The sequence below is a fragment of the Artibeus jamaicensis genome, unplaced genomic scaffold (genome assembly GCF_021234435.1).
Source record: "Artibeus jamaicensis isolate MK-2021 breed Jamaican fruit bat unplaced genomic scaffold, CSHL_Jam_final contig_548, whole genome shotgun sequence".
Taxonomy (NCBI): Eukaryota; Metazoa; Chordata; class Mammalia; order Chiroptera; family Phyllostomidae; genus Artibeus; species Artibeus jamaicensis.
Window position 1 is genome coordinate 1,235,340 of NW_026521883.1, and position 27,293 is coordinate 1,262,632.

At 42.1% G+C, this 27,293-nt stretch overlaps 1 protein-coding gene and 3 pseudogenes across 1 annotated transcript in view; 3 read left to right on the forward strand and 1 right to left on the reverse strand.

Moving 5' to 3' along the window:
• Nucleotides 1-11,064: 11,064 nt before the first annotated feature.
• On the forward strand, nt 11,065-12,221 carry LOC128628148 (keratin, type I cytoskeletal 18-like; annotated as a pseudogene).
• A 5,324-nt stretch (nt 12,222-17,545) lies between these two features.
• Nucleotides 17,546-18,618, forward strand: LOC119057011 (geranylgeranyl transferase type-1 subunit beta-like; annotated as a pseudogene).
• A 3,067-nt stretch (nt 18,619-21,685) lies between these two features.
• On the reverse strand, nt 21,686-23,142 carry LOC119057012 (39S ribosomal protein L19, mitochondrial-like; annotated as a pseudogene).
• A 3,441-nt stretch (nt 23,143-26,583) lies between these two features.
• GCH1 (GTP cyclohydrolase 1) overlaps nt 26,584-27,293 on the forward strand; it is a 38,495-nt gene continuing 37,785 nt past the window's right edge. Inside the window, exon 1 of the mRNA XM_037155620.2 lies at nt 26,584-27,073. Coding sequence (XP_037011515.2) covers nt 26,734-27,073 — 340 coding nt within the window. The 5' untranslated portion in view covers nt 26,584-26,733. The remainder of the gene's footprint in view (nt 27,074-27,293) is intronic.

A 27,293-nucleotide genomic window follows, 5' to 3' on the forward strand; every position in this document is an offset into this window, starting at 1 on the left:
TTGAGTGCTGGCCTGCAAACCGAAGGGTCACCAGTTTGATTTCCAGTCTCGATTCCCAGTCAGGACACATGCCCGGGTTACAGGTCAGGTCCCCAGTTGGGAGGGCACAAGGTAGAGGTAACCACATACTGATGTTTCTCCCTCTCTTCCCCTCTCTAAAAATAAATCTTTTTTAAAAAGCGGAGCTTATTAAAACTTACTCAAAACATCAAAAAGACTAAAATACTTAGGAATAAATTTAACAAATAAATGCAAAACTTATACTTTGAACTACCAAACATGTTGAAAGACAAAAGAAGACCCAAATAAATGTGAAGACATGTTTATGGATCAGAAACTTCATATTGTTAAGACCGCAACACTCCCCAGATTTATCTACAGATTCAATTCAGTCTCTGTCAAAACACCAGGTGTCTTCTTTGCAGAAAATGACAAGCTGATCCTAAAATTCAGGGAACCCTGAATAGCCAAAACAATTTTTTCAAAGAACAAGTTGGAGGATTTACACTTCCCAGTTTCAAAACTTACCATATTTTTGGACTATAAGATGGACCTTTTTACCACATTTTTTGCTTCAAAAAATTTTTTTTCATATTTTCCTCTAAAACCTAGGCATGTCTTATGGTACGGACCCCAGACACACCTAGGTTTTAGCAGAGGAAAATAGGGGGGGGAAATGTTGAAGAAAAAAATGTAAAAATGTGTGTCTTATAGTCCAAAAAAATACAGTACTATGAAGTTACAATAATCAAGACAATGGGGTACTGGCATGAGAATATGGAAGTGAGAGTCCAGAAATAAACTCACGTTTAAAAGTCAACTGACTTGACAGGGTAGCCAGGACATTTCAATGGAGAAAGGACAGTCTTTTCCATAAACGGTTCTGGGAGAACTAGATTCATGCAAAAGAATGAACTTGGACCCTACCGCACACCATATTAATAAATTAATCCCCAGTGGATCAAGACCTAAATGTAAGAGCTAAAACTAAGAGTTTTATAAGAAAACAGGTGTAAATCTTCAACCTTGGATTAAGCAATAGTTTCTTAGCTATAACACTAAAAGCACAGGCAACAAAAGAAAAAAGTAAATGAAGCCAACATCAAAATTAAATACTTTGTGCTTCAAAGAACACCATCAACAAAGTAAAAAAAAAAGCTACAGAACATGGGCAAAGAATTTGAATAGGCATTTCACCAAAGGATATATAGGGTCTGGCACAAATAACACCCCTCCCCTTTTTTATTACAAAATCATAAGCATGTCATTCTGTAACAACAGTATCACACTCAAGCACACCATATGACATTTTAGGGGAAATGTTCAAATTAAAACTATAAATTATTACACCCATATTATTACCCTACCAACCACACTCAAGCAGGCCTCACTTCTGCCGAACCCTGTACAAATGGCCAAAAGCACATAAAAAGATATTCGGTATCTTTAGTCCTCAGGAAAATGCAAATCAAAACCACGAAGATAATCACTTCCCACCCACTGGAATGGCTGTAATGAAGAATGTGGACAATAACAAATGTTGATGAAGGAGTGGAGAAATCAGAACCATCAGACATTGCTGGTAGGAACTACTGATTCGGTAGTTCCCGAAAAAAATAGTTATCCTTTGACCCAATATTTGCACAACTATGTATAAACTCAAGGATAATGAAAACCTAGGTCCACACAAAAATCTACATTACTGTTTAGAGCACCATTATTTGTAATAGCCAAAAAGTAAAAAGCCAGATGTCTAAGGGATGGATGGATGAAAGGGGATGTATTCATACAATGCAATACTCTTTGGCGATAAAAAGAAATGAAGTACTGATACATGTTACAACATGGGTAAACCATGAAAGCATGCTAGTGGAAAGAAGCCAATCATGAAAGATTGTATATTTTGTGATTTCATCCATATGAAATGTCCAGAATAGGCAACTCTATCCTACAGACAGAAAGTAAATCGGTGAGACTGCCTAGGAATAGGGATCGGGGGGAAGGGTAAGACGGACAGTGGGTACAGGAGCCATGACGTGGCTCTGGAATTAGACAGTGGTGGTGACTGCACAGCTCTGAATTTATGCTAAACACCAAATCACACACTAAGTGGGTGAATGCATGGTATGTGAATTATATCTCTAAAGTCATTATACCTTAAAGAAATAGAAGATCTAATTTTAAAATTTATTTTAAATTCTTCTCAAAAAGAAAACACCAGGCTAGATGAATTTGGAGTTGAGTAAAAATCCCCGTTTTACAGACATTTTGAGGATAGCACTTGTCATAGTCTTTGTATCAAAACCCGACAGGGTTAGTTAAAACCCTGGAGGGAAAGTTATAAACCTGTCTCAACTGATGGACGTAGGTGAAAACTCCTAAGTAAAAATTTTAGCAGGCCAGACCCAACATGGTGTAAAAAAGATGCTGTTTAGATACCCCATTTACTCAGTCCTAAGAATACAATGTCATTTTAACATTAGAAGTTCAGTTAATGCTGATTCAAGGACAAGATTAGACTGCTCTTGTATAAAAGCAGGTATCTTGTTCAAAGGGATTGTGCCATTCTGCTTTTTTCTGTCACTTTAGGGCATTAACTTTATGTCACTGAAATGTCACCCAAGGGCTCATAAACACTAAAGCTGTATCTTCTGTTCTCTCCTGGTGTGGTTTTCTGTTGAAATTTATGTGTCTCCATTGTAATCATGGCTACTTGATCTCACCAAGAAACCGAGGTTTTTGAGGGCAGGGACCATGCTGGTGGGGTGGTTGCCGGAGTCAATACAAGCTTTGGAGCTTGGTAGGCTTAGGGTTTATATCCTGCTACCACCCCTGTGGCTCTGGGAACCACTTCACCTCTCTTGACTTTCTGTTCCCTGTGGTCCTTATAATGAAGGTGACAGTAATTTGCTTTTCATACTTTCTTCTCAGAGAATCTCATGGGCCACATCCCCAGAAGGAAAACCATATGTCTTTTGCCATCTCTTCCCCAGGCCACAGCTGCACTAGAAGTGCACAACGAACCCCAATATTGAGGGGTCCCATCTCTCTCCCAGAAATGTGGAATTGGACAACAGAAGCAGAATTAGTTAACCCGAGGAACTGCGCTGCACCTTGTAAAGGTGAAGGCCATGGCCATAGCAGGGCTTGAAAGCTAAAGCTGTGGGGAAGCCAAGAAACGAATGAGCAGAGGAAACCCATCTAGTGAAAGTGGAGGGAAAATTAAAAACAGAAAAGCTGCCAACAGCTCAGCTGCTTTCATGGCTCTGGTAACAAGAACTCTAGAGAAAGAAGGATGAAGAACTGACACTCGAATTCTTAAAGAATAGTGTGGAGCAGATAAATGGCAAATAAAGTGGTTTGCCCAGGGTTGGAACCTGGCCCCCACAGAGTGTTCCGCTCTGAAGACAGCTGGATGGGAGGTGATCGAGATGGCTGTGCCAAGGAGGGAGGAGTCGCAGTGTGGTTCCATGAGATAGAGGCCTCATGACATCATTAGACCCTCACACTGAATGTTATAGCAGCTGATTAAAAATAGCTGAGCATGTCAACTGTAATTTTTAAAAAATAGCAGCTGGGTGTATTTAGAATATATAAAGAACTCAAACTCAGCATGAAAAAAGTCAAACATAATCCAATTAGAAAATGAGCAAAACAGATATTTTACTAAGAGGATATACGGATGGCAAATTAACACATGAAAAGATGTTCAGTATCCTTGGCCATTAAAGAAATGCAAATTAAACTACAGTGAAATATAAAATGAAAAATAGTGATAACACCAAGTGCAGGTGAGGATGCAGAGAAACCAGATTATTCTTACATGGCTGGGGATGAAAAATGGTACAGTCCCTCTAGAAAATAGTTTGACAGTTTTTTTCAAAACTCAAATGGACTTAAAATATGACCAGCAGTTGCCCTCTTAGCACTTATCCCAAATAAGTGAAAACTACACACAGGACTTTATACATGACTGTTTGTGCCAGCTTTATTCTTAATAGTCTCAAATTGGAAACTGCCCAGAAAGACTAGGGCTCATTTACACCATGGCGTATTATTACTACTCAGCAATAAAAAGGAACAAACTCAATTCATGCAACAGTTGGGATTAACCTCAAGGAAGTTATGCTGAGTGGAAAAAGCTAATCTCCAAAGGAGGTTTTGATTTCATTCCACTACATTATTCCACTTATATAACATTCATGAAATAACAGCGATGGGGACCAGACGAGTGGTTGCCAGAGGTAAAGACTGGGAGGCGACCAATAAGATTCTAAAGGCGAGAAGAACAAGTCTTGCGGTGATGGCTCAGTTCAGCTTCTTGATTATGGTGGTGGCTTCATAAGGCTTTACAAGTGATGACATTGTATAGGGCTATACCCCCCCCCCAAGTCTGTCTGTACTGGTAAAATCTGAATAAGTTGTATGGCATGTTCCAAGGTCAATTTCTTGGTTTTGATATTCTACTATAGTTGTATAAGATGTTAACACTGGGAAAAGCTGAGAGTTAAAGAGGGTGTCCTACAACTGGCAATGAAAAACTCTAAGATGACATTCGTAACTGATGGGAGAGAAGTTGTATTCCTGACTCCCAGCCCGGTTACAAACTCTTCAAGAGCAGACCTGTTTTTTATTTTGCTTTGTTTGGTTTGTATCTTCAGAGCACGGCACGGTGCCTCTCCTAAACAGATTATCAATGTTGCTCTTGTTGACATTTCCATAAAGGATTCTAAGCCCACAACTGGGTGATCTGAGGGGCCTCAAATAAATATTGGTACACGAATAGTAAAATGTTTAAGAATACCATCATATATCCTTTTAGCAAAACAAGACAATCCAAATTCTTATAAAAAAAATATTGGGCGGGCGCCCTGGCTGGTGTAGCTCAGTGGATTGAACACAGGCCTGTGAAGCAAAGGGTCACTGGTTTGATTCCCAGTCTAGGGCACATGCCTGGGTTGCAGGCCAGGTCCCCAGTAGGGGACACATGAGAGGCAACCATACATTGATGTTTCTCTCCCACTCTTTCTCCTTCCCTTCCCCTTCTCTAAAAATAAATAAATATTTAAAGAAAAAAAATGTTTAAAATATATATATATTGGGTGGGTGCCCTAGCCAGGTGCTCGTCTGGTTGTAGCATCGTCCTCTGCACCAGAAGGTTGAGGGTTCAATCCCAAGTCAGGGCACATACCTGGGTTACAGTTTTGATCCCTGGCCGAGGCGTGTGCAGGAGGCAACCAATCGATGCTTCTCTTTCACATCACTAAGTATATCCTTGGGTGTGGATGTATATATTGGGTGATGCTGTGCCTCCTGTTGAATGACTAACAGGATAAAAAATACCACATTTTTTGTCCTTAGACATACATAGATCACTTACTGATTCCTGAGTTTAAGAAAAGTCATCTATAATATCATCAGAAAACTCATAATCAGGTTTCATTTATATGATGAATCTCACCATTATTATTAGCGTTTAGAGTGTTGGTGTCTGTCTCTTTGCATTTATCTTCTGATACATCTAATAATTCTGAAACATTATCCTTTCAATTCCCTTTCCTTTGCCATTATGGATGGAAAATGAAAAGTTCTGAATTCTTCTTGTTCTATGAAACATAAAGCAAACAATAAAAACAGTTCCTAAAGTCTTCCTTCTTGAAAAATGATGCAATCAGAAAACTGAAGGACAACAATTTTTTTTTACCATTGCATCATCCTTTTAGGTGATTCCATTATTTTTCTAATTATGCTCTATTTTATTGATTATGCTATTATAGTTGTCCCATTTTTTCTCCCCTTTATTCCCCTTGCTCTGCACCCCCCTTCCACCAGCATTCCCCTCCCCCTTAGTTCATGTCCATGGGTTGTACATATAAATCCTTTGGCTTCTTCATTTCCTATACTATTCTTAATAGTATAGTCTGTCTATTTTGTACCTACCATTTATGCTTCTTATTCCCTGTACCTTTTCCCCCATTCTCTCTGCCACCAACCGATATGATAACCCTCCATGTGATCTCCATTTCTGTGATTCTGTTCCTGTTCTAGCTGTTTGCTTATTTTGTTTTTATGGGTTTTTTTAGGTTCAGTTGTTGATAGTTGTGATTTTGTTGTCATTTTACTGTTCATAGTTTTGATTCTCTTTTTCTTAGATAAGTCCCCTTAACATTTCATATAATAAGGGCTGGGTGATAGTGAACTCCTTTAACTTGACCTTTTCTGGGAAGTGCTTTATCTGCCCTTCCACTCTAAATGAAAGCTTTGCTGGATAGAGCAATCTTGGATGTAGGTCCTTGCCTTTCATGACTCGGAATACTTCTTTTCAGCCCCTTCTTGCCTGTAAGGTTTCTTTTGAGAAATAAGCTGATATCTTATGGGAACTCCTTGTACGTAACTGTTTCTTTTTCTCTTGCCGCTTTTAAGATTTTCTCCTTATCTTTAATCTTGGGTATTTTAATTATGATGTGTCTTGGTGTTTTTCTTCTTGGATCCGATTTCTTTGGGACTCTGGGAGCATCTGCCCAGCTGCCTGCCTCTGCCCCTTTTACTGGGGTGGATGAATGTTTCTTTAACTCCTTGGTTGTTGGAGTTCCATGTAGTTTGATTTTCTGGCAGTTCTGGTTGTTTTTTGTTTTTAAACCGGTTGTTATCCTCCTTTTGGCTGTGCAATGAAGTGAAGCATTTCTACCTATGCCTCCATCTTGGCTGGAACTCTGATTCCATTATTTTTTTTAAGAATTGATTTATTTATTTTTAGAGAGAAGGGAGGCAGAGAGAAAGAGAGGGAGAGAAACATGGAGAGAACATCGACTAGTTGCCTCTCGCATGCCCCTAACTGGGGACCTGGCCCTCAACCCAGGTATGTGCCCTGAAAAGGAATTGAACCAGTGACTTTTCGGTTCACAGGCCAGCGCTCAATCCAGGGAGTCACAAAAACCAGGGCTGATTCCTTATTTTTATTTTTCATTATTTAATTCCTCTTTTAATGTAGCTGGGAAAAATGGAAGAATATGGTAAAATAATTCCTTCAATGCTGAAATGGCAGAGCATGAAGTAGAACAAATAAAAACGGTGAGCTCCCACAATATTTCTTAGGTTTATAAAGTGCCAACAGACCCATATATTACCAAGACAGAATGAACTTTATCCTATTTTTAAATTAATTTTTCTCCATGTTCTTTGGGAGACCTCTATGAAAAAAATGAAAGTCACGAAATCATATTCATTACAAATAGTATGACCCTAAAAAGAAAACAAATGAACGTCAAGTCCAGTGGAGCCCGATGGTATCCCACAAGTTGATGAATTATTATTGCTGATGTTTTTGGATAACAGGGTTACCGAGCAGATGCCCTTGGTTGCCCACCTAACAGCCTTCCTCTCTTTTTATTTGGTTTAATGGAACTTTCATTTTGTTTTGTAACAGCGACATGGTGATTGAGGTAAGCCACTCTTCTTTGCCAGCAGCTGATCTGTATGGGTGTCTGTGTGCTAGCCAGTGAAATACAGGAGAAATTTCTGGGGTGAGGTGGGTGACGGTGTGGGGGTTCCTAGAAAGGTTTTTTTTCACTGACAGAAGTGGGAGGAGGAGGTGGTTTTGACCTTGCTTTCCCTGCTGTGTTTAACACTTTGCTCAGAGCTACAGCAGTTGTCTGTGCCTGAGAGTGGAGACAGACAGCATGTTAAGAAGAACTAAGGAGAAAGTTGAAGAGCCTGGGTCCTCAATGACATTTCTGAGTTCCGATCGGCCCTGCAATACCACCACCACCAGGCTTCGGGTTAAGTGGAACTATCTGCCTTGTGGAAGCCGGTGGTTCTCAAGCTTGGCTGCACAGGAGAATCACTCTCAATGCCTAGTCCACACCCGGTCCCACGAAATCAGATCGTAGAAGCCAGGTTTCCCAGGGGATTCCACTGTGTGGGCAATTTTGAGAACCACCGGTTCGAGCCACTTTTAGTTGGGTATTCCATTTCTGGCAGAACAAATACCCCCAAACTTTTCTATTTCTGTGTAGTAGATTCTGATTGAAAATACTTATTTTCAGCCAGATAAAACTCATCTCCAAAATGGTGAAAAGATCAGAACCAGTTTGTTTACTCATCAGCTTTGGTTCATCCATCTGTGAAACATTCATAACATTGCAGTTAATTTCCACCAATACTTGGATGACTGGCTGGGACAAATGTACAGTAACAGTTGTGATGCTAAAACTAAAAATATACCCAGAACAGCAAAGATACAGGGTCTCTGCTAAGCTGTTCCATTCCCTTTGTCTTTATTCTGTGGGGGTTCAGAAAGAACGACCTCAGGACGTACCTCAGTGACATGCAGGTGACTTTGAGCCACAGGCAACTGAGACGCTGCAGCCTCAAGGGGAACTTAACTATCCAGAGGAATGTGAATTAGAGGCCTTGCTCATAATAGGGTGTTATCAGAGATCATCTCTATGGCAGTGCAAACTAGTAATTACCGAACACCTGCTTTCCCTTCACTGCCCTTCTGAAACCTCAAGGTGCCTTACCTCATCCCCAGCTCAGAATGTCCCATGTACCTCGTTTTCCCTTTCTGCCTTTGAACCTGTCCTGTATGCGGAGTCTCTGACTTTCATGTGTGTGGGTTCCCATACACATTTATTAAATTTGGTTATCTCCTCTTGCTAATCTGTTTCATGTTTTTTAAATTATTGGACCAACCAAAAGAACCTTTAGGGTAAATGAAAGTTTCTTCCAATTTGCTTGTTTAGTGCTGTGGTTTTTGGCCGAATGGGGGCTCCCAGGCTTCCAGGCAGCACTGTGGCTGTGTTTTCCAGGTGTAATCAACCCCAGGGCATCAGGAGACTCCACACGAAGAGTTCTTTCATCAAGATCACAAACATCTGTTACAGGCTCCAAGTCTGTGCTCTGATTAAGAGGAGAGCTGGAAAACACAAATTAACAAAACAAAGAAAGGGCACAGCAAACATTTGTATTGCTCTAGTGTTCTAAGGCTTGTGTCTGAAACTGTCAATTGCTTGCTGAATTACCGACCACACAATTTCTTTTCCTTTGCCTCTAGAGTTTCTACTAAATAACAGAAAAGAAATGAAAATAAGAAGTAAATAAATTCACAATGTCGATAATGAAGTGAAAGGGATGAGGGACATCTATGCATGAGAGAATTCAATAAACTTAGGAAGACAGAAAAGAAAAAGATGCCTGATGAAGCAAGGCAGGGAAACTATAGACCAGTTATTTTCTGAATTGGCCTACGAATCACCAAGAAATCTCATTAAACTGCAGAATATGATTCAGTAAGTTCAGGGTAGGCATGAGTTTCTGCATCGCTCTAACAAGCTCCCAGGTGATGCCACTGAAACTGTTCTGGTCTGGACACACATCGAGTGAGTAGCAGGGAGAAGGCATGAGCAGGGGCTATGGCCCAGGAGAGGTACCGTCTGCCTTGTGCAACCTGACAGAGGCTTTAGGGCAGGGGTGAGACGAGAGGCTGGAGCCACGGAGATTAAGTGCAAGTCAATTTCAAGTGCTGAAAATTCATGACCACTGGTAAAGGAAGAGAGCTGGTGCTGCCTCACTGCAGCCCATTCACTGCTGCCGAATTCCAGTCCAGTTACTCGATCTCGTAATTTTTCACAAGACGAAAATGGAGAATTTATGTGAAATCTCCCAAATTTGTTTCATCCTGGGCAACCAATTAAAATGGAAGGCTGCTCTAAAGAAAGTGAGCAAACTTTCTAGGGAGAACCAGAGTGGGAGATTCTGGTACTTCAGGGGCTCCTGCATACTGACAAAAGCCCGAGAAGGAAGGGGTAAGCCAGAGATAAAATGTGGATGCCAGGACAATGACTGATCGGGCAGCAGCAAGAAGTTGGAAAAACATGCAGATTTGATTGGGGGATTTGGTGGAGATAAAAGGTAGAGTCCCCATTTCTATTTGGCAAGGGGAACATTCTCCACTAAGTGACAAGTGGTCATGGTCCTGGCCCTGCGGAGCGCGTCTAGCACATGGCTTGCTCTGCAGTAGCCGTGGTCACATCGTCACAGAAGTGTAATTCCTGTTAGTTTTTCATCTTGTAGAGTGAGCTCATAGACAAATCGTGGACATTAGAATGGTGATTATAGAACAGAATGAAAATGTTGTAAATTGACACTGTGACGGGAACAGCCTTTAGATGAGGGGAAGGAGTTAGAGTGCTAATGTCCTTTGCTTACAAAGCAGGGCTCAGTTTCCTTTCTACAGTGGCTGAGACAAAAGCTGAGACCTAAGTACCTTGATTGACGATACAGAGGGGACCAGTGGGAGAGCTAAGAATAGTGATGTCACTATGGCAGAGAGGGAATAAATGGGCTCAATTCTTGCCTTTCCTAGTAGAAAGTGAAAACTAAGTGTCCAAAGTTGACTAGTAAGAAACAGCAGTAGAAGCAGATTATTTAGAGATTGGTAGGGTTGAGAGGAACCCAAAACAAAAAGGACTGTTGAAAAGATGTTGCCTCTTGGGAGAAGAGCTGAGGAGGAGCTGTGGCTTTCCGTTATAGTAAGGTCATCTTTTCTGTTTGATTTTTTGACTATTTGTGTGTATCACTTTCATTATAAATGTGTATGCCTGTGCATGTTTAAAGCCTATGCTAAGCTGTGAATTATAGGAAATAAGGACCACAGAGAACACCCTAGATCACATGAAGGAAGCGGTTGTAAAGAAAACATGTTGAACTCATCATACACAGTATGGAGCGGTGTAAAATAGAGAATGACAGAGCAAGCCTGGGAAAATATTAGCACTTATTCCTGTAAGTGCTCATAGAGAGGTATATGGGAATTGTTTGTGCTATTTTTGCAAATTTTCTTTAAATCTACAATTATTATTTTTTTTAAAAAAACATTGGAACATCTAGTAGTTTTGTTTTTTTCTCACTGTGGCTTGAACCTGAGTTTTGGCCTCTTACTTTCCTCCCTGAACAACATGAGTTCCAGCACCTGCTCCAGCTTCTCCATGAACTATCAGGCCCTGAGATCTGGGCAGTTGCCCACGCACCAGGTCCATCTGGACAGCAGCAAGGCCAGCGTCCATGCAGGTGCTGGTGACTCAGGCTCCCAGGTCTCTGCACCCCACTCCACCAGTGTGCAGGGCGGCTGGGGGGCCAGGGGCCTGGTGTGGGGACGACTGGGGTCTGGCAGGCATAGGGGGCACCCAAAGCAAGAAGGAGATGCAATGCCTGAATGACCACCTGGGCTCCTACCTGGAGAGGGTGAGAAGCCTGAAGGCTGATAATCAGAGACTGGAGCACAAAATCTGGGAACACCTGGAGAAGAAGGGACCCCAGGCCAGAGACTATGGGTTTTATTGCAAGATCACTGAGGACCTGAGGGCCAGATCTTTGCAAATTCTGTGGACAATGGCCACATGGTTGTGCAGATTGACAACACTCGTCTTGCTTCTGATGACTTCAGGTCAAGTGTGAGACACAGCTGGCCATGTGACAGTCTGTGAAGAGTGACATCAATGGACTCCAAAAGATCATTGATGACACAAGAATTGCTGTGCTGCAGCAGGAGACGGAGATTGAGGTTGTCAAGGAGGAGCTGTTCTTCATGAAGAAGAATCATGAGAAGGAGGTAAATGGCCTACAAAACCAGATTGCCAACTCTGGGTTGACTATGGAGTTGGATGCCCCCAAATCTCAGGATCTCAAAAAGATCATGGTGGACATCTGGGCCCAGTACTATGAGCGGATTTGGAAAAACCAAGAGGAGTTAGACAACTTGAGGAGAGCACCACAGTGGTCACCTTGCAGACCACTGAGATAGGGGCTGCTGAGATGACACAGAGCTGAGACATACAGTCCAGTCCTTGGAGACTGACCTGGACTTGATGAGAAATCTAAAGGCCAGCTTGGGGAACAGCCCGAGGGAGGTGGACATGTGCTATGCCATGCAGATGGAACAGCTCAGTGAAATCCTGCTGCACCAGAGTCAGAGCTGGCCCAGACCCGGACCAAGGGCAGCACCAGGAGTTTGAGACTCTGCCAAACATCAAAGACAAGTTGGAGGCTGAGATTGCCACCTACCGCTGATAAAAACAAAACAAAACTGGGAGGACCTTGACCTTGGTGATGCCCTGGACAACAGCAACTCCATGCAATGCATCCAAAAGACCACCACCCACCTGACTGGGGACAGCAAAGTGGTGCCTGGGGTTAACGACACCGAAGTTCTGAGGCGTTAAGGCAGCAGAGGTGTGACACCCTTTGGGGGCAGGAAGCCAATTAAAAAAATTTTTTTTTCAGAGGTCATTGAACACTTAAAAAAAAAAAAAGGAAAGTCTAGTAGTTTTTCTTCCTTTTCCCCATGCAAGGCCTTTCTTAATCTTTGAAAAATAGCTTAGAGTTGTTAAACAAAATTCAAACCAGTAAATTTGAAGATTTAGTTGCTGTTGGTTAAGCAATTCGTGATTGATTGGGCAGCATCCCATCTACCACTAAAAGGGAGCTCTGATGAACTGTACAAAATGGAACGCTTTTGTAGGTAGAAAGAGGGCGGGCCTAAGAAAGTGGATTATATCAGGCAAGGACACCTTTTCCTAGGGGAAGGCAGAGGGTCTTACCAGCCAGATTACCTAACTAGTGTTGATTAGAAAATCCCAGCCTGATTGGTTACGTTTCTGAAAAAGGTTGAAACTGCTATTAGAATCAGGTATTAAATCTAGGTTTGGTATCATGGGCTTTCAGCAAGAGTGATACCATTTTGGGCTGGTGTAGTTCTGTTTAAGATAGTAAATTATGTGGATAAAAAAGGGGTTCCTTATTAAGTTATAAATTCCTAACTGGGCAGGTCATGGTGGGCAGTGAGCCCAGGCCATGGTGGGCTATGAGCCCAAGCCAATACCTTGTTTAATAAAACATTTTTAAGCTAGCCATGTGCGCAGTTCTTGTGCATCCTGGTGAACACGCCTTTCAAATGCCAGAAGTAATCCTTTTTTCTGGAACTACCAAGGGAGCACATCATCTCCCTGCACCTGGCTTTCTCCTACCTTCCTGTAACCTTCCTTCCTTTCCCTCCTTAATTCCAGATGTATAAAAGAAACTGCAAAAACAAAAGTAAATAAATATTTAAAATAAAAGAAACGGCAAAACTGGCATTCTCTGGAGTATCTGAGGTCTTGCTTCTCAACTGTGGCCACTGGTTTTGGCTCAGATAAACTCATAGAAATTCTCTGTGGGTTTGGATGTTTTTTTGTATCAATGGTGCATAGGAAAACTTTAAAAAATGCAGCAAATTGATAACATGGTGGTGAGATTGTGGAAGAGTTTAATTCTATAAAAAATTGTCCATTATTTTTCAAATAAAAACTGTATCATTAAAAATATATGTTGTCTTAGTAATCATAAAAACCTATGTAATGAATATTAATGTAAACGTCTTTTTTTTTTAGAAGTAAATGTCTTGCCTGAAGGGATTCAGATAAGAAATTTTTAAGAAAAGTCAGACTTTGAAGGATAAAGGGAATTTAAAGTGAAGAATATTTACACTTAAAACATGGAAAATTCATATACTATTTGCTAAATGCTTTGGCAATAACCCCTGACTATTGTTGTGCCTTAAAGGTACTTGCCAGTCTACTCCCAGAGGAAAGAAAAGAAAATGTCAGGTAGACTCTTGTGCAGGAAAAATCAGATTTTTCCTGGGCTTCTCCAGATCACCAACAATAGTAGTTTTGGATTCACTGAGGGATCACTCCTTTTTCTTCAGGTCAGAAAATCCTGTGAATGAATCTTTTCTGCTCTGTTTTCATAGCATAAAAATACCCACCCAACTGCCTTCAAAGAGACTGTTATGGCTTCAGCAGATGGCTCCTTGCTCAGCATTGTAATATCCCAAGAGGAAAACAGTATATAAACATAACATTTGGTCATTTCCCTTAAGCAAGCACAATCCTAACAATATTTATGGAAGGTTGCAAAAAACAGCTGGATGCAGCAGCCAGGTGACCATAAATGACAGAGAAAATTCACCTGAATTGGTTCAAGAGATGCGTTGCCAGGAAACTATGCCCAAGGGCAAGTGACCGTATTGATTCCCGGGAAGTGGTGGCACTAAATGAATAGACAGGTGCAGCCACACAAACACCATTTAGACTCTGTTTTCCCCTCAGAGAGATGAAAGGTTTGCTCTTACTTTGTATTAAAAATGATGGAAGATTTTGAGGAAAATGAAGACTAGGAATGCTTATTTCTATCATCATAAAATTTATTATGGTACATTTACAATGTTCTTTGCATACATTATTTTGAATTCTCCAAACAAATTTTTCTCTTTTTGCAAGTGAGGAAATTACATCCCAGAGACGTTATTTCCCCAGCGTCACACGGGAAGGGGTAGAGTTTGGGTGTGGGACCCAGACCACTCCGAATTCAGCCAGGACCCCTTTCACCACAGCTGCCAAGTGATCATTTCCTTGGGGTCAGAGGAAAATATTAAAATAAGCAACAAGAAGAAACTTCTTCGTGGGATGTTGGACATGGATTTAGATTCTGTTTGTGAGAATAGAATTGGATGTATGTTTGCCAGGGAAATCTTTTTCTGATGTTTTCCGAATACATGCCAGGGGCAAACATTTTGGGCCACATTAGACTTCAGAAAGACACGGAGGCCACCAGTGCGTCTCTGTTGTGTCCAGGACGCCTACTGCAGGATGGGAGCAACTGGGATGACGGGGCTTCCAAGTGTGGAGCCAGCTAGGTGTCACTTGCTAGCTGTATGACCTGGGGACGTCCCTTCATCTGTGTATGGGGACCACCCATGCTGCAGAAGAGGTGAAAGGGGTTTGAATTTTATTCTATAGCCCTGGAGGCAAGAGTCACATTATTTCTATAAATTAAATTTAACTTGACTTGAATCCCTGTTTATCAGGGTGGAAGACTACAGCAGAATGGAGATTGAGGGATTGCTTGAGGGGGGTGTATGGAAAACAGAGAAAAGTCTTTATTATTCAGTCCATCTGATTGCCACTGGGTAGATGCTACATTTGGAAAAAAAACTGCTAATAACTTGACTTTCCTTTTCTCCCACGGGAACTAAATGCTGGGTTAGTCCGGCTAGGGCTTCAGGCTACTCACCAGCTGAACAAATTCCTGACATTCTGCAAGTAAGAACCGGTTTCTTCCTCTGTGAGAGGGGAATGACAATCCTCGTCTCCCGCTGTGGGACAGAAGGATACAGCAACATCTAGAATCCCCTGCCACACTCATCAGTAGAGTAATAGCAAATTTCATACGTCATGGTTACAATTTAAAAAATTACAATTTTGTTTTTTAAAAAGCAAAAAGCATCCTTTAGTCATTCCTATAGAGAGCCTGACTCCATAGGATATGAAGCTGGAACCCGGGAATCGCCTTCTCAAAGGCGGGAAGAAGATGAAATTCACAGCGTGACAAAGCAAAGACGTGAAAACCCAAGCACATCAGGCAATGGCTACTGTCACAGAACCCAAAGGTCCCAGTGAGGGTGATGGAATGAAGAAAAATGCACTGAAGCAGCACTAAAGTGTGGTGGCTAAGAGCTAGAAAAATGGGACAGCTGTAATAGAATAACAATAAAAATGAGTTAATTTAAAAAAAAAGAAAGTCCAACATAATTATTTAATCAATGTATGAAGTGTTTACTTTCTTGGAGCAAGGCCTAATAAATTGGCAGATAAATAATACAAATTCAACAAAAGTAGAGTGTTTATCTATGGACATTCTGAAGGGAGGCAAGGATAGGGTAAGATTTTCCCTTTAGTTACTCAACAAGTTCTTATCAGTTTCTATATGCCAGTCCCCATGAAAGATATTTGGAATTATTCCTCTCATGTATGTGCCTAAAATAGATGTATTTTATAATGTAAAAGGCAAAGAAAAATATAAAAGGTCATTCTTTTCACTAAGTAGTCTTGGGGAGGCAAAGCTGTTCTAGAATGACCTGACAATAATATCAACAACCCAGATTCCATTTCTCTTCCTGCTCTGCTGTTGTAGAGATGACTGAAGTACCACGAGCAAGGTACAGCCAAGAATGGTTTGATCGAATTTGAAAGAATGCCGTGCCCAAACAGGGGCCACTAGCTTTCCAGGCTGCAGCTGGTAGACCGTTAAAACCCTCTGTTCAAACACTTAGCTTCCCATTTTGCTTGCAGTGTTCCCTTACAGGTACCAAACTGTGTATGAGTTAGAAATTGAGTTCGGCTGCTAATGACAGGGACTCAAGCATTAGTGGCTCCATATACTGTTGCACTTTTGTCAAGTAATGAGAAACCTAGTGGGAGGTAGCCCAGGGCTGGAAGGGAGGCTTTGCTGTGTCATCCGGGATTCAGGACCTTTTTATCTTTCTGTTCCGTCATCCCGAGCCCGGGTTTGTAATCTCCTGGGCACAGGATGGCTAATCCACTTCTAGCATGGCCTCTGCCCTCCTGGCAAGAGAAAGAAAGTGAAGGGCATAAGGCACCTCTCAGCTGAGCGCCTATCTGCACCCCTTCATAGGCCTTTCCCAGAAGTGCCACCCAGCAACTGATCACTCATTGGACAGAACTATGTCACATGACTGTTGTAGCTACAAGGAGCTTGAAACATGTGTTTTTGGCCAGGTCCAGGCACATTGACTCTCTGAGGTTGGAGATCTTTCAGTAAAAAGAAGATGGGGGGAAAGAGCGCTGGGCAGGCACCTAGCAGCAACTGCCAGACACCAATGGCTCCTACGGGACAGGGCTTCCTCTCGCTTTATGGCTCCTCCTTGAGGAGAGGTCGTGGCTGGCCTCTAAGACACTATCCCGCAAAGGACCAGCCATGATCTTGAACATCAGATCATTACAGATTCACCTGTATCTGTTTAGATGCCTTTTCTGGTAACAAAAATATTTCCCATTTTTATAGGATTCTATCTCCAGTTATTTAACAAGTTGGTGAGATTTTTATATGTATTAAAATGGTTTCAGATCCATCACTGACATGAATGATGTTAGGAAGTATTGCCAGAAACCAAACATTTAAACGGCTTTAACCATGGCATCAGAAAAACTACAATTACATTCAGGAAAGAACTGCTTGGTGTGTAACATTAAAATGCAGTTCCCCAGGCAACTGAGAGGGAGATACATTCAGTAACAACCGAGATTCCACAAATTGCCAAGATCTTACAGAATTTGCAACACCTTTTGTTTATTTTTCATTGACAGTTAAATTATCACTTGGAAGCATGTGCTGACTAGAAAACAAATCCTCCACGCTACTCTGGATAAACTAGGCTTCCTCCAGAAATAGCTACCACACTGTGGAGGAGATCAGGGAGCAGGAGTGTGCAGGGGAAGAGCTCGGGGAGCAGGCGTGTGCAGGGGAAATGTGCAGTTGGGATACACAGCCTTTTCCTCAGACATGGCTGTGCCCTTTGCAGATACACGTTGGTCAGTGTCCAGATAATCTTTGTCTCAGTTGACAGAGGGCTGTTCTCATCATACATGAGTTTGACAACCCTTCTTGAGTTGGGCCATTTCACAATGCCTGGTTGAAAACTCAAAGCATGGGCATTTGGGGTCACAGCAGACATCACTTCCATAGGAGTGTGGCTGCCACAGAGGATGAGTAGCAGGTAGGGGACCATGAAGGAGAGCTCCTGGATTTCCTGTGGGACCCGTACCTGGGGTTCTTCCAGGGCTGCCTGCCCTTGGGGTTTTGCCTGGGCGCGATTCTTCATTCGAGACCAGTGGATTGATGATTGCATTTTTCTGCGCTTTCTCAGCTGGGTGTGTTGGATTTCTTAGGTGTGGTGAACAAAGATAATGTGATAGAGTGGATTTACTCCCTGCAGGCCCTTCCCACAGAAGACGGATCAAATCTAAATTGCTGTGGTTTCTGAGGCTCTTTATGCCTGGGTATTCCATTCAGTCTCTCAAAGGATGCTTGTGACAGTGGCCACATAGCAAGGACCTACACCAGCCTTTCATGCTTATTCTCAGAGACAACCTAAGCTGAGTAAATGAAGAAGCTTGCTTAGCAGGGTTGAGAGCCTTCAGTCAAAGATGTAAGTTTTTCTGTGGGACCCAAAGGCAGTGAAAATGACATGCGATTTGTACCATGCTTCCTGTATTTGCTGTATGCTCAACAACTGGTCCAGCATGGATGTGAAAAAAGCCATCAACTATGTTAGATGTCCTAGGACAATGAGTTGGCACAGGGAGCTGGACTTGAATCTCATGGAGGATCAACTTTTTGTGGCATTGCATTGCTGTGTCTCATGGGTAAGCTAGAAAAAGTTTTTTCAGGAAAAGAATACGATAAAGAGGTGGTGTAAAATGAGGCAACAAAACGGTTATCAGGGAAGACCAACTAAGCCTGAGGACAGCTGTTATTTCATTTTGGGTGGGCTGGTCTCATGGCGGGACTTGCCAAGTGCCCAGATAGTCGTCCAGAGGCTTTGTGTGCATACTTTGGGATGTGTGGCCTATTGCTCACGGAGGAAAGTGGAATTTGTCAGGTTCACCCTGCCCTGAATGTAACCACGTGGACTTCTGCACACCTTTGAGATCTCCATCTGAGCTGGAAATCACCAAGGACTCGAAACAATGCTCAGAGAATGTACACATCTCCACATGAATAACTTTAGATTGGGAGGGTGGAGGTTTGTAGCATAACTGTAGCTCAAGGTTAAAAGCCATTTATAACCAAGTGTGCTCTTTTTTTAAAAGGTAGAGTCTTATAATCAAATCTTGTGCTAGTGTCACTTTGGGACATGGTCTTGAGCCAGAATTTGTAGTGGGTTTTAAGAAAATCTTTGAAGATTGAACCACAGTGGACTCTCTTCTTAAATGTTTATACTGTATATAAAGAAGTTCTTTGAGGAAAATTGACTGTATATATGTAGGTTATCTTTTCTTATTTGTTTAAAGATTTTATTTATTTATTTTATTTCTAGAGAGAAGGGAAGGGAGGGAGAAAGAGAGAGAGAGAGAAACATGGATGTGTGAGAGTGACATCAGTGGGTTGCCCCTTGTACCTGCCCCGACCAGGGACCAAACTTGCAGCCCAGGCATGTGCCCTGACCGGGAATCAAACCAGTGACATTTTGCTTTATGGTACAATGTCCGACCAACTGAGCCACGCCAATCATGGCTGTAGGTTATCTTTTAAAAAACTCTTCAGTAAAAATTGTATCATTACAAATGGACACAAATCTTCTAAACAAGTTTACAGCTCACACAGAATTGATAATATTTGGGTGAACACTTAGTGATCACTTAAAAAAAGCCTGAATCCGAAGACTTGGCAAGAAAGGGGCTGAAGGTGTCAGTTCTGATTTGAGCTGGAAAGCCCAAAAACCAGGAGCTGGATTAGCGATGTCAGAGGGCAGGGAAAGATGGATGCCTCAGCTCAGCCAGAGAGGGACTGTGCCTTTCCTCCACCTCTTTGCTCTGTCCAGGCCCTCTGTGGACCCGAGGATGCCCGCCTACCCTGGGTGGGGAGGGCAGTGTTCTTTGGTCAGTTCACCAACTGAAACACTGTCTCTTCCAGAAACACTCTCAGAGACACACCCAGAAATTATGTTTTACCAGACACTTGGGCATTCCTAGATGTCAAACTGACATAAAAAATGAACGGTCACAGTAAGAGTTTGCTTTTTACCACCAGTAACATTTTTTTTAAACAATCCCTCTAAGGTTAAAAAAGCAATTATGAAAACCACGAAGAGGTTTGAGTTGTTTGATTTTTTTTACTACTATGTTTTATTTAAAAATTACTGAATCTTTTTTAGGAAAGATGAAAATTGTGCCCATCTCCCTCTCCCCAATTCTTGGTTTTGTTGTAATTGTATTATTATTCTTATAATGATCAGGTTAATACTCTTCATGATCTGTTCTGACAATGATTCTCAAAGTTATTCAGTATTGGCTTTATACTTAGTGTTTCTTCCCTAATCTTAACTGGAGGATATGTTTTTATTGATTTGGGAGAGAGAAAGAGAAACACTGATGTACATTGATGTGAGAGAGAAACATCGATCAGTTGCCTCCCATACGAGCCCTGACTGGGAATCGAACCTGCAACCTTTGATGTACAGGATGCCGCTTGAACCAACTGAGCCACCCGGCCAGGACCATACTTAGCATTTTTATATTTAAATATTTGAAATTGGTTTTATATTTAAATGTTTACCATCACTTCTTCATTCTTAAGCTCTCTATTTTGATTATCTCTTAATTAGCAGGTTCTCATATCAAGTGCTTTTCTCAATAAGGACTTAGAGGAGCTGTGTTTTCTAAGTTCACACATGTTTGAGATGGTGTATCCCTATACGTGAATGCTTTCTTGAGTGGGTATAACTTATTTTCCTTAAAGCTATAAAGCTGTCTCCCCCTCTTCCCCAATCTTTTGGCAATGGATGTTGCAATGGAAAACCTGAAGGCTATGCCCCTATTCCCAACCCCATTTAAGCAATTTGTTGTTTTGTTTCTTGTCCGGATACTTGAAAAACTCTGTCTTTGTCCTTGGAGTCTATCCAGCCTGGTGTTATGCATTCAGTCACAAACTTTTCTACAACAAATTGTTCTAGGAAACTGTACATATTTTTTGCAAACTGCATTTTTAACTTTTTAAGGGAAATATTCTTTTTTATTGATATATAACTCATATACCATAAAGTTCTTTTGAATTGTGCAGTTCAGTGGTTTTTATATTTTTAATTAAATTTATTGGGGTGACATTGATTAAAGTAGATTTTAGCATATTCACAAAGCTGTACAACCATCACCATTATCTAATTCCAGATATTTTTCATCACCCCCCCCCCCAAAATAAACCTATACCTATTAGTGGTCACTCCCTATCACCCATTCTCCCCAGGCCCTGGCAACCACCAATCTACTTCCTGTCTCCATGCATTCGCTCCTGGCATTTCATATATGGAATCGCACAATATGTAGACTTTTGCATTTGGCCTTTTTCATTTAGTAGGATGTTTTCAAGGCTCATCATGTTATAGGATATATTAATGCTTCACTTTTACATCCGAGTAATATCCCAGTACACGTATGTCTCAGACCTTTCAAATCCTTGCATCACTTGGCTTGTGCCCACTTTTTGGCTATTATGAATAATGGTGCTATGAACATTCATGTACAGGTTTTTGTGTGGACACATGTTTTCATTACTCTTGGGTTCATAACTGCTTTGGGAACTCTATATTTAATGTTTTAAAGCACCATCAGACTGTTTTCTAAAGTGGGTACACTCTTTTATACTCCTACCAGTTTGTAAGTTTTCCAATTTCTTCACATCCTCAGAATCACTTTTTATTACCTACCTTTTTAAATATAGTCACCCTAGTGAGTATGATGTGAATAGTACTCACACCCTGATTTATATTTCTCTGATGGCTAATGAAGTTGAGCATCTTTCATATGCTTACTGATGTGTATGTTTCTCTGAAGGAATGTCTATTCAAATCCTTTACCCATTTTTAAATCAGGTTATTGGCCTATTTACTACTATTTTATTTTTAATATATTTCTCTTCTAAAGTAATAAACTGACATGCTGATTTTATTTTTTAAAATTGTACTCATGAATACTTAGTTGATTTAATTACTATGTTTTTATATATACAATTAAATTCATCTTTTTTAAAAGGCCTCTGAGAGTCAGTATATCCTCTGCTCACTTTCAGATCAGGCCTTTTCTGATGCTTCGGTTTCATTCCCTGTTTTGGCTTCAGTCTTGGAGTATCGTATTCCCTCATCGTGTCAAACTCAAACCACCGCTGACTCCACTTCTGAGCTCCTTTCATTTGCTCTTCAGTTAAAAAGAGCAAATCTGATTCCTTTAATATTACACTTTGGGCGCTCTTGGCACTTGAACCAGGGCTTAGACTTCATTTTTACTTTCAGCTGATTCACAGTAACTTCTCGGCTAGAATTTTTTACTATTGGCTTCCTATTAGTATTAAAAGTACGGAATTCCAAAGGGGATCTCCTAAGTATAGCAAGCCATCATCCAGCCATTCCTCTAATTTGACCACTTGGCTATTGCTCCTGCATTCTGAAATTATGAAGTTCAAAGCAAATCTCAACATCCTGTCCTTTAACAGTGTTCCTAAGGACAAAAGGAACTCCAAGTCCTGCTCTTGATCTCTAGATGCCAATCCCCCCAGACCGGCAGGTTTTCCCATGGGCATGTGGGTCAGCCACAGTAACATGAAGAATGCTTTCAACAGAGAACTCTGAGACATGGAATACCTTTCCCCTTTCGTAACATATCTTTTCTTTCTATTTGAAATTTTGAGGACTCAAGAACCTGGTTTCCTGGCACAGGGGGAGGCGCCTGACCCCAGTGACTGGTTCTGGAGGTGGCTGAGACACTGGGAAGACCCAGTGCTCTGCTGCTGACCTCGCCTGCACCCCCCATATCCCAGCCTAGCTCTGCACCCTGCACCCTGACTCCCAAGGCTTGTTCTACTTATGGCCAATCTATTTATTATTTAGTTGTAAGAGCTCTTTGTATATTCCAGATACTAATCCATATCAGATACATAATTTGCAAAACTCTTCTCCCATTCTGTAGCTTGTCTTTTCCCTTTTTTGAGTATCCTTTGAAGCATAAAAGTTTTTAATTTTCGTAAAATCTATTTTGTTGCTTCCATTTTTGGTGTTATTCTAAGAAACCTAATGGCCTAATCCAAGGTCATGAAGATTTATGCCTACGTTTTCTTCTGAAGTTTACAATTTTTGCACTTACATTTAGGTCTTTAACCTATTTAATTTTTGTATGCGGTGTGAGTTAGAGATCCTACTTCTTTCTTTTGCATGTAGGTATCCAGTTGTCCTAGTCCCATTTGTTGAAGCGAGTCTTCTTTACCCCACTGAATTGTCTTTATCCCATTGAATTTACCCTTGATGTAAATCAACTGGACATAAATATAAAGGCTTATTTCTGGGAGAGAAATATGCTTATATCTTGATTACTTCTTTTCATATGTTGCATTCTCTACCTCAGGAACCCTAATTATGGTTATGCTAGGTCCTCTTTGTCTTTTCCAATAGCTTTTATCTTCCTCCTATTGTACATTCATTGTGAAGCCTAACTTCGTATCAGCAATTGAATTTTCAACAGTGTCTATTTTGTACATGCTTCTAATTAATTCCCTAATAATTGAAAGGTTTTCTTAGGCTCTGCTGAGGAAGAAATGCCAATCAGCCACAAAGTTAGGCAGTATAGAGCTTTATTGGGATTTGCGCACCTGGGTGAGGTTCTCCCATCCACAAAGTGGGGCCGAATAGGCCGCGCCCAAGCAGGGAATGTGGCGAGGTTTTATTTTCATTGGCTCTCTTCGTGGGAGCTGGGGATTGGCCCCCTTTGAACAAAGCGGCAATATAGCATTGGTGGTTTTCCTCGGGCTCAGGTTGCTAAGCGGATATCCGTTTTGGCAAAGCCCATCCTTTTGGCTCTCTGGTTTGATGTCAGCCATCTTTTCTGAGTTGTAGTTCAGCCGTCATTTTGTCCTACCCCACCCATCCTGACAATAATAATGATCCTCAATTTGCTTCCTTAGATCTGTAACTCCTTTTGCAATTCTATTATTATCTTGGTTTTTGTCTTATTGGGCCCAAGTTTTTATTAAGTTGTTCTGTAACAGAAAGCATTGTGAGGAATTTTCTTTGGTTCCATGAGCTTTTTTGCTTCTGTATTAGTTTCTTTTTCTTTACATCATCCACACACAGTATCATTTCCCCCTTTGTTTGCTTTTGTGTGTTTGGCTGTTGTGTGTGTGCACAGTTGCCAGGTTGTTTCTCTCCCTTCTGTCCATGCCTGATGTTACTGAGGGTGACTTCTTTGTGTTTCCCATTATAGTGACGCCAAACTGTAGCAAACTGACTCTGCTACAGTTTGCAACTTGAGGAGTCTGAGTTCTATGTCTTCTTCTGTGAGGAATTGTGAAGGTTAGGACAGCATTCAGCTGTGAAAGTGTGTACTCTCCACTAGTGCCTGTCTTATTAGCATCTTCTCGTTCTTCTGAGATGGCATTAAACATCCTCCACCAATGACATGCAACTATTTGGGGCATGTCTACTCTTGGGAGATGTCTTTGCATAGTTTCTTCAGCTCCATGTGGAGCCCTTGAGTCTTCCCTTCCATCTCATAAAGTAAGCTTGGTATTCATATTCTTCCATTTTCTCTCTAAAAGTTCTTCCATTCCCCCTCTGTCAGAAAAGAGGAAAGGTCAGGGCCTCCATTCAGTTTTCTACATTTGGGGGTTTGGTGAGACACTAAGAATTCCAATGTCTCCACAATCCTGCTCCTGGAAGTTAGGAGTCAGATGAGGATAATTCTCTTGTGTACCTTTCTACCTTGACCCAGAATCTCCTCCAAAGTTTGAATTTCAAATATTGAACCTCTGACAAGTGCATTTAAAGAAATTTGCTTTTTTTCAGTTACCATTGCCAAATGCCTCATGTTAGTTTACCTGTTACCCTTGACAAGTGACTATATCTCTGTAGTCCTGCAGTATTCAGTCTCTGAAGCTATGCATCTCACTCACCTGCTTCTCTATTACAACCTTAGAAACAGAAAAAATCCTTGGTGTTTTCACAGAGAGCAATTCCCAGTTTGGGTCCAGGGTGACAATGGGTGACATACTGGGCTAGAACCATAGATGCTGTCACAAACCCTGGCTGTGAATGCCCACATCTTGACTTTTGAACCATTTTATGCTAATAAATTCTGTGGAACATGCCCCTGTTCTTTTAGTATATTCCTCCTTTTTCTCTTTTCTCTACTTATAACTATCAAACTACTTATATTTCATTGTCGAACTATTTAAATAATGTTGATGATTTTAAAGCATGAAATGAGTTTGTTCCTTAAAGTTTTATGGCCCTTTAACTATCTGACCCTCACTCAAAATAAGCCCTCAGAGTTCTTTGAATGTTATCTATTGTTTAATAATTTCTGCCCTGGCTGGTGTAGCTCAGTGGATTGAGCACAGGCCTGTGAAGCAAAGGGTTGCCAGTTCGATTCCCAATCAGGGCACATGCCTGGGTTGCAGACACATGAGAGGCAGCCACGCATTGATGTTTCTCTCCTGCTCTTTCTCCTTCCCTTCCCCTCTCTCTAAAAAAAAATAAATAATAAATAAAATATTAAAAAAATAATTTTTGCCTGATAATGATTGATGAACTTTCCGAATACACCCTGTATTCCCATGCAAATGAAGCCCAATAAAGGCCTGTCAAGGCCAGGGTCTGAGTACTTTCCCCTTGAGAGAGTGGCCGTGTGGTCCCTTTTCCTCTACAGGACTTGGTAGTCCATGTGAATTTGTCTCGTCTCATCCACAATGCCTCGGACACTAGGGCCAGTGTCTGAATGAACAATAAATATTAGGAGAGTGACAAAGAGACTTTCCAAAGCATGTCCATATTTCATGATTTATGTAACTTGGTATTTAACATATATAGAAATTTAATAACTATCTTTTAAAAACCCATTTACATGAATATTTCTTCTATTTTAGATTAAAGATGCATAAAAGGCCAGTCAATTTCCATATTTCTGTCCTTAATATTTAGAACACAGCTATGCCTGGAGTAGACATTCAATGAATATTAATTATAACAACGGAGATGCTTTATTAGTATAGAATATTCTGGGGATTTCCCTCCTGATTTGTCTGATCATAAGACTTGTAGTACTTGTTTATATGTCAGAAAACCAGCATTAGAAACTCTCTGGAGCAAACCATGAGATAATTTGACACATGGTTTAAAACTCACCTTTAGCCCTGGTGTGGTAGCTCATTTGGTTAGAGCCATGTCCTGATGGCCAAGGTTCAATCCAGGTCAGGGCATATACAAGAATCAACCAATGAATACATAAATAAGTGGAACAACAAACCCATGTTTCTCTTTCTCAAAAAAAAAACAAAAACAAAACCCAAATAAAAAATAAAAACCAAAACTCACCATTGGCCTTATGAAATAATCCCTCAAGTGAGAAAAAAAAAAGTCCATTTTTAAGTCTTAAAATAGTCAAAGCACATGTCACTGGTTAAGAGTTCAGTTGATCAATAACGTTTCGCAATTTTTACCAACATCAGAGGGAAGAAGCTTAGCTTCGCTTGCAAATCGGTTTCCCCAGGGTCAAAGTTCTGGCCACCACAAATACCATCATCCTAGATACAGGGACTCACATAGGACCACTTGGTGTAACACTGCCTCTGAAACCGGCCAGAGGGTGCGCTGCCCATATTTTAAACTAACGAAAGCATGAGTTTCAAGTCATACTATTTTCCATGCCTCTTCCCGGCGAGGTTCCAGCTCCAGACACTTGGCTCCTTTCGGAGTCCGTTTGTCCAGAGACAACTCAGGGAGACCGACCCCACTCCTCTCCACTGGTGCGGAAAGCGCTCCAGTATAAATCGCAGCACCGCCCGCAGAACAGCCCGCGGCACAGCCAGCAACACCGCCCCAGACACTGCACGGAGCCGGGGGCGGGGCCAGGGCCGTGACGCAAGGCCGCACCCACCAATCGGAACGCTCCGCGGCGCCGGCCGAGCCTCCAGCCCATAAAAACGAGCTCCCGCGGTCCCAGTCACATTTCGCCCTCCGGTCGCCCACCTTCCTCTGTTGTCTCCTGCCACAGCCCATTGCCCGCGGCGTCCAGCGAAGTTTAATCGCAGCCCCTGAAACGTGCCTAGGTCCTGCCCAGTGGCTGCGGCGGGTCCATGGAGAAGGGCCCGGTGCGAGCGCCGGCGCAGCCGCGGGACCCCAGGTACAGCAATGGGTGCCTGGAGGGGGAGCCGCCGCGGCCCGGGCCGAGCCGACCCGCGGAGAAGTCGCCGCGGCCGGAGACCAAGAGAGCCCAGCTGGCGGACAGCTGGAAGGGCGAGCGGCCCCGCAGCGAGGAGGATAACGAGCTGAACCTCACCAGCCTGGCAGCCGCCTACTCGTCTATCCTGCGCTCGCTGGGTGAAGACCCCCAGCGACAGGGGCTGCTCAAGACGCCCTGGAGGGCGGCCACGGCCATGCAGTTCTTCACCAAGGGCTACCAGGAGACCATCTCAGGTCAGTGAGCCCGCTGGTCGCGTGGGCGCGGGCTGCTTCCACCTACTGAGAGCCGGGGAGGTGGCTGCAGGAAAAGCGCGCGGGCTCCGGGAAGTTTCGAGTTGATTCACACTTGGCAGAGGGAGACAAGTGCTGTCACCTTCTGAACGCCCCCCCCCCCGCCCGGCCCTGGCCCTGCTGCCCGCCCAGGCGAGGGCCGGTGTGGGACCCACTTCGGGCT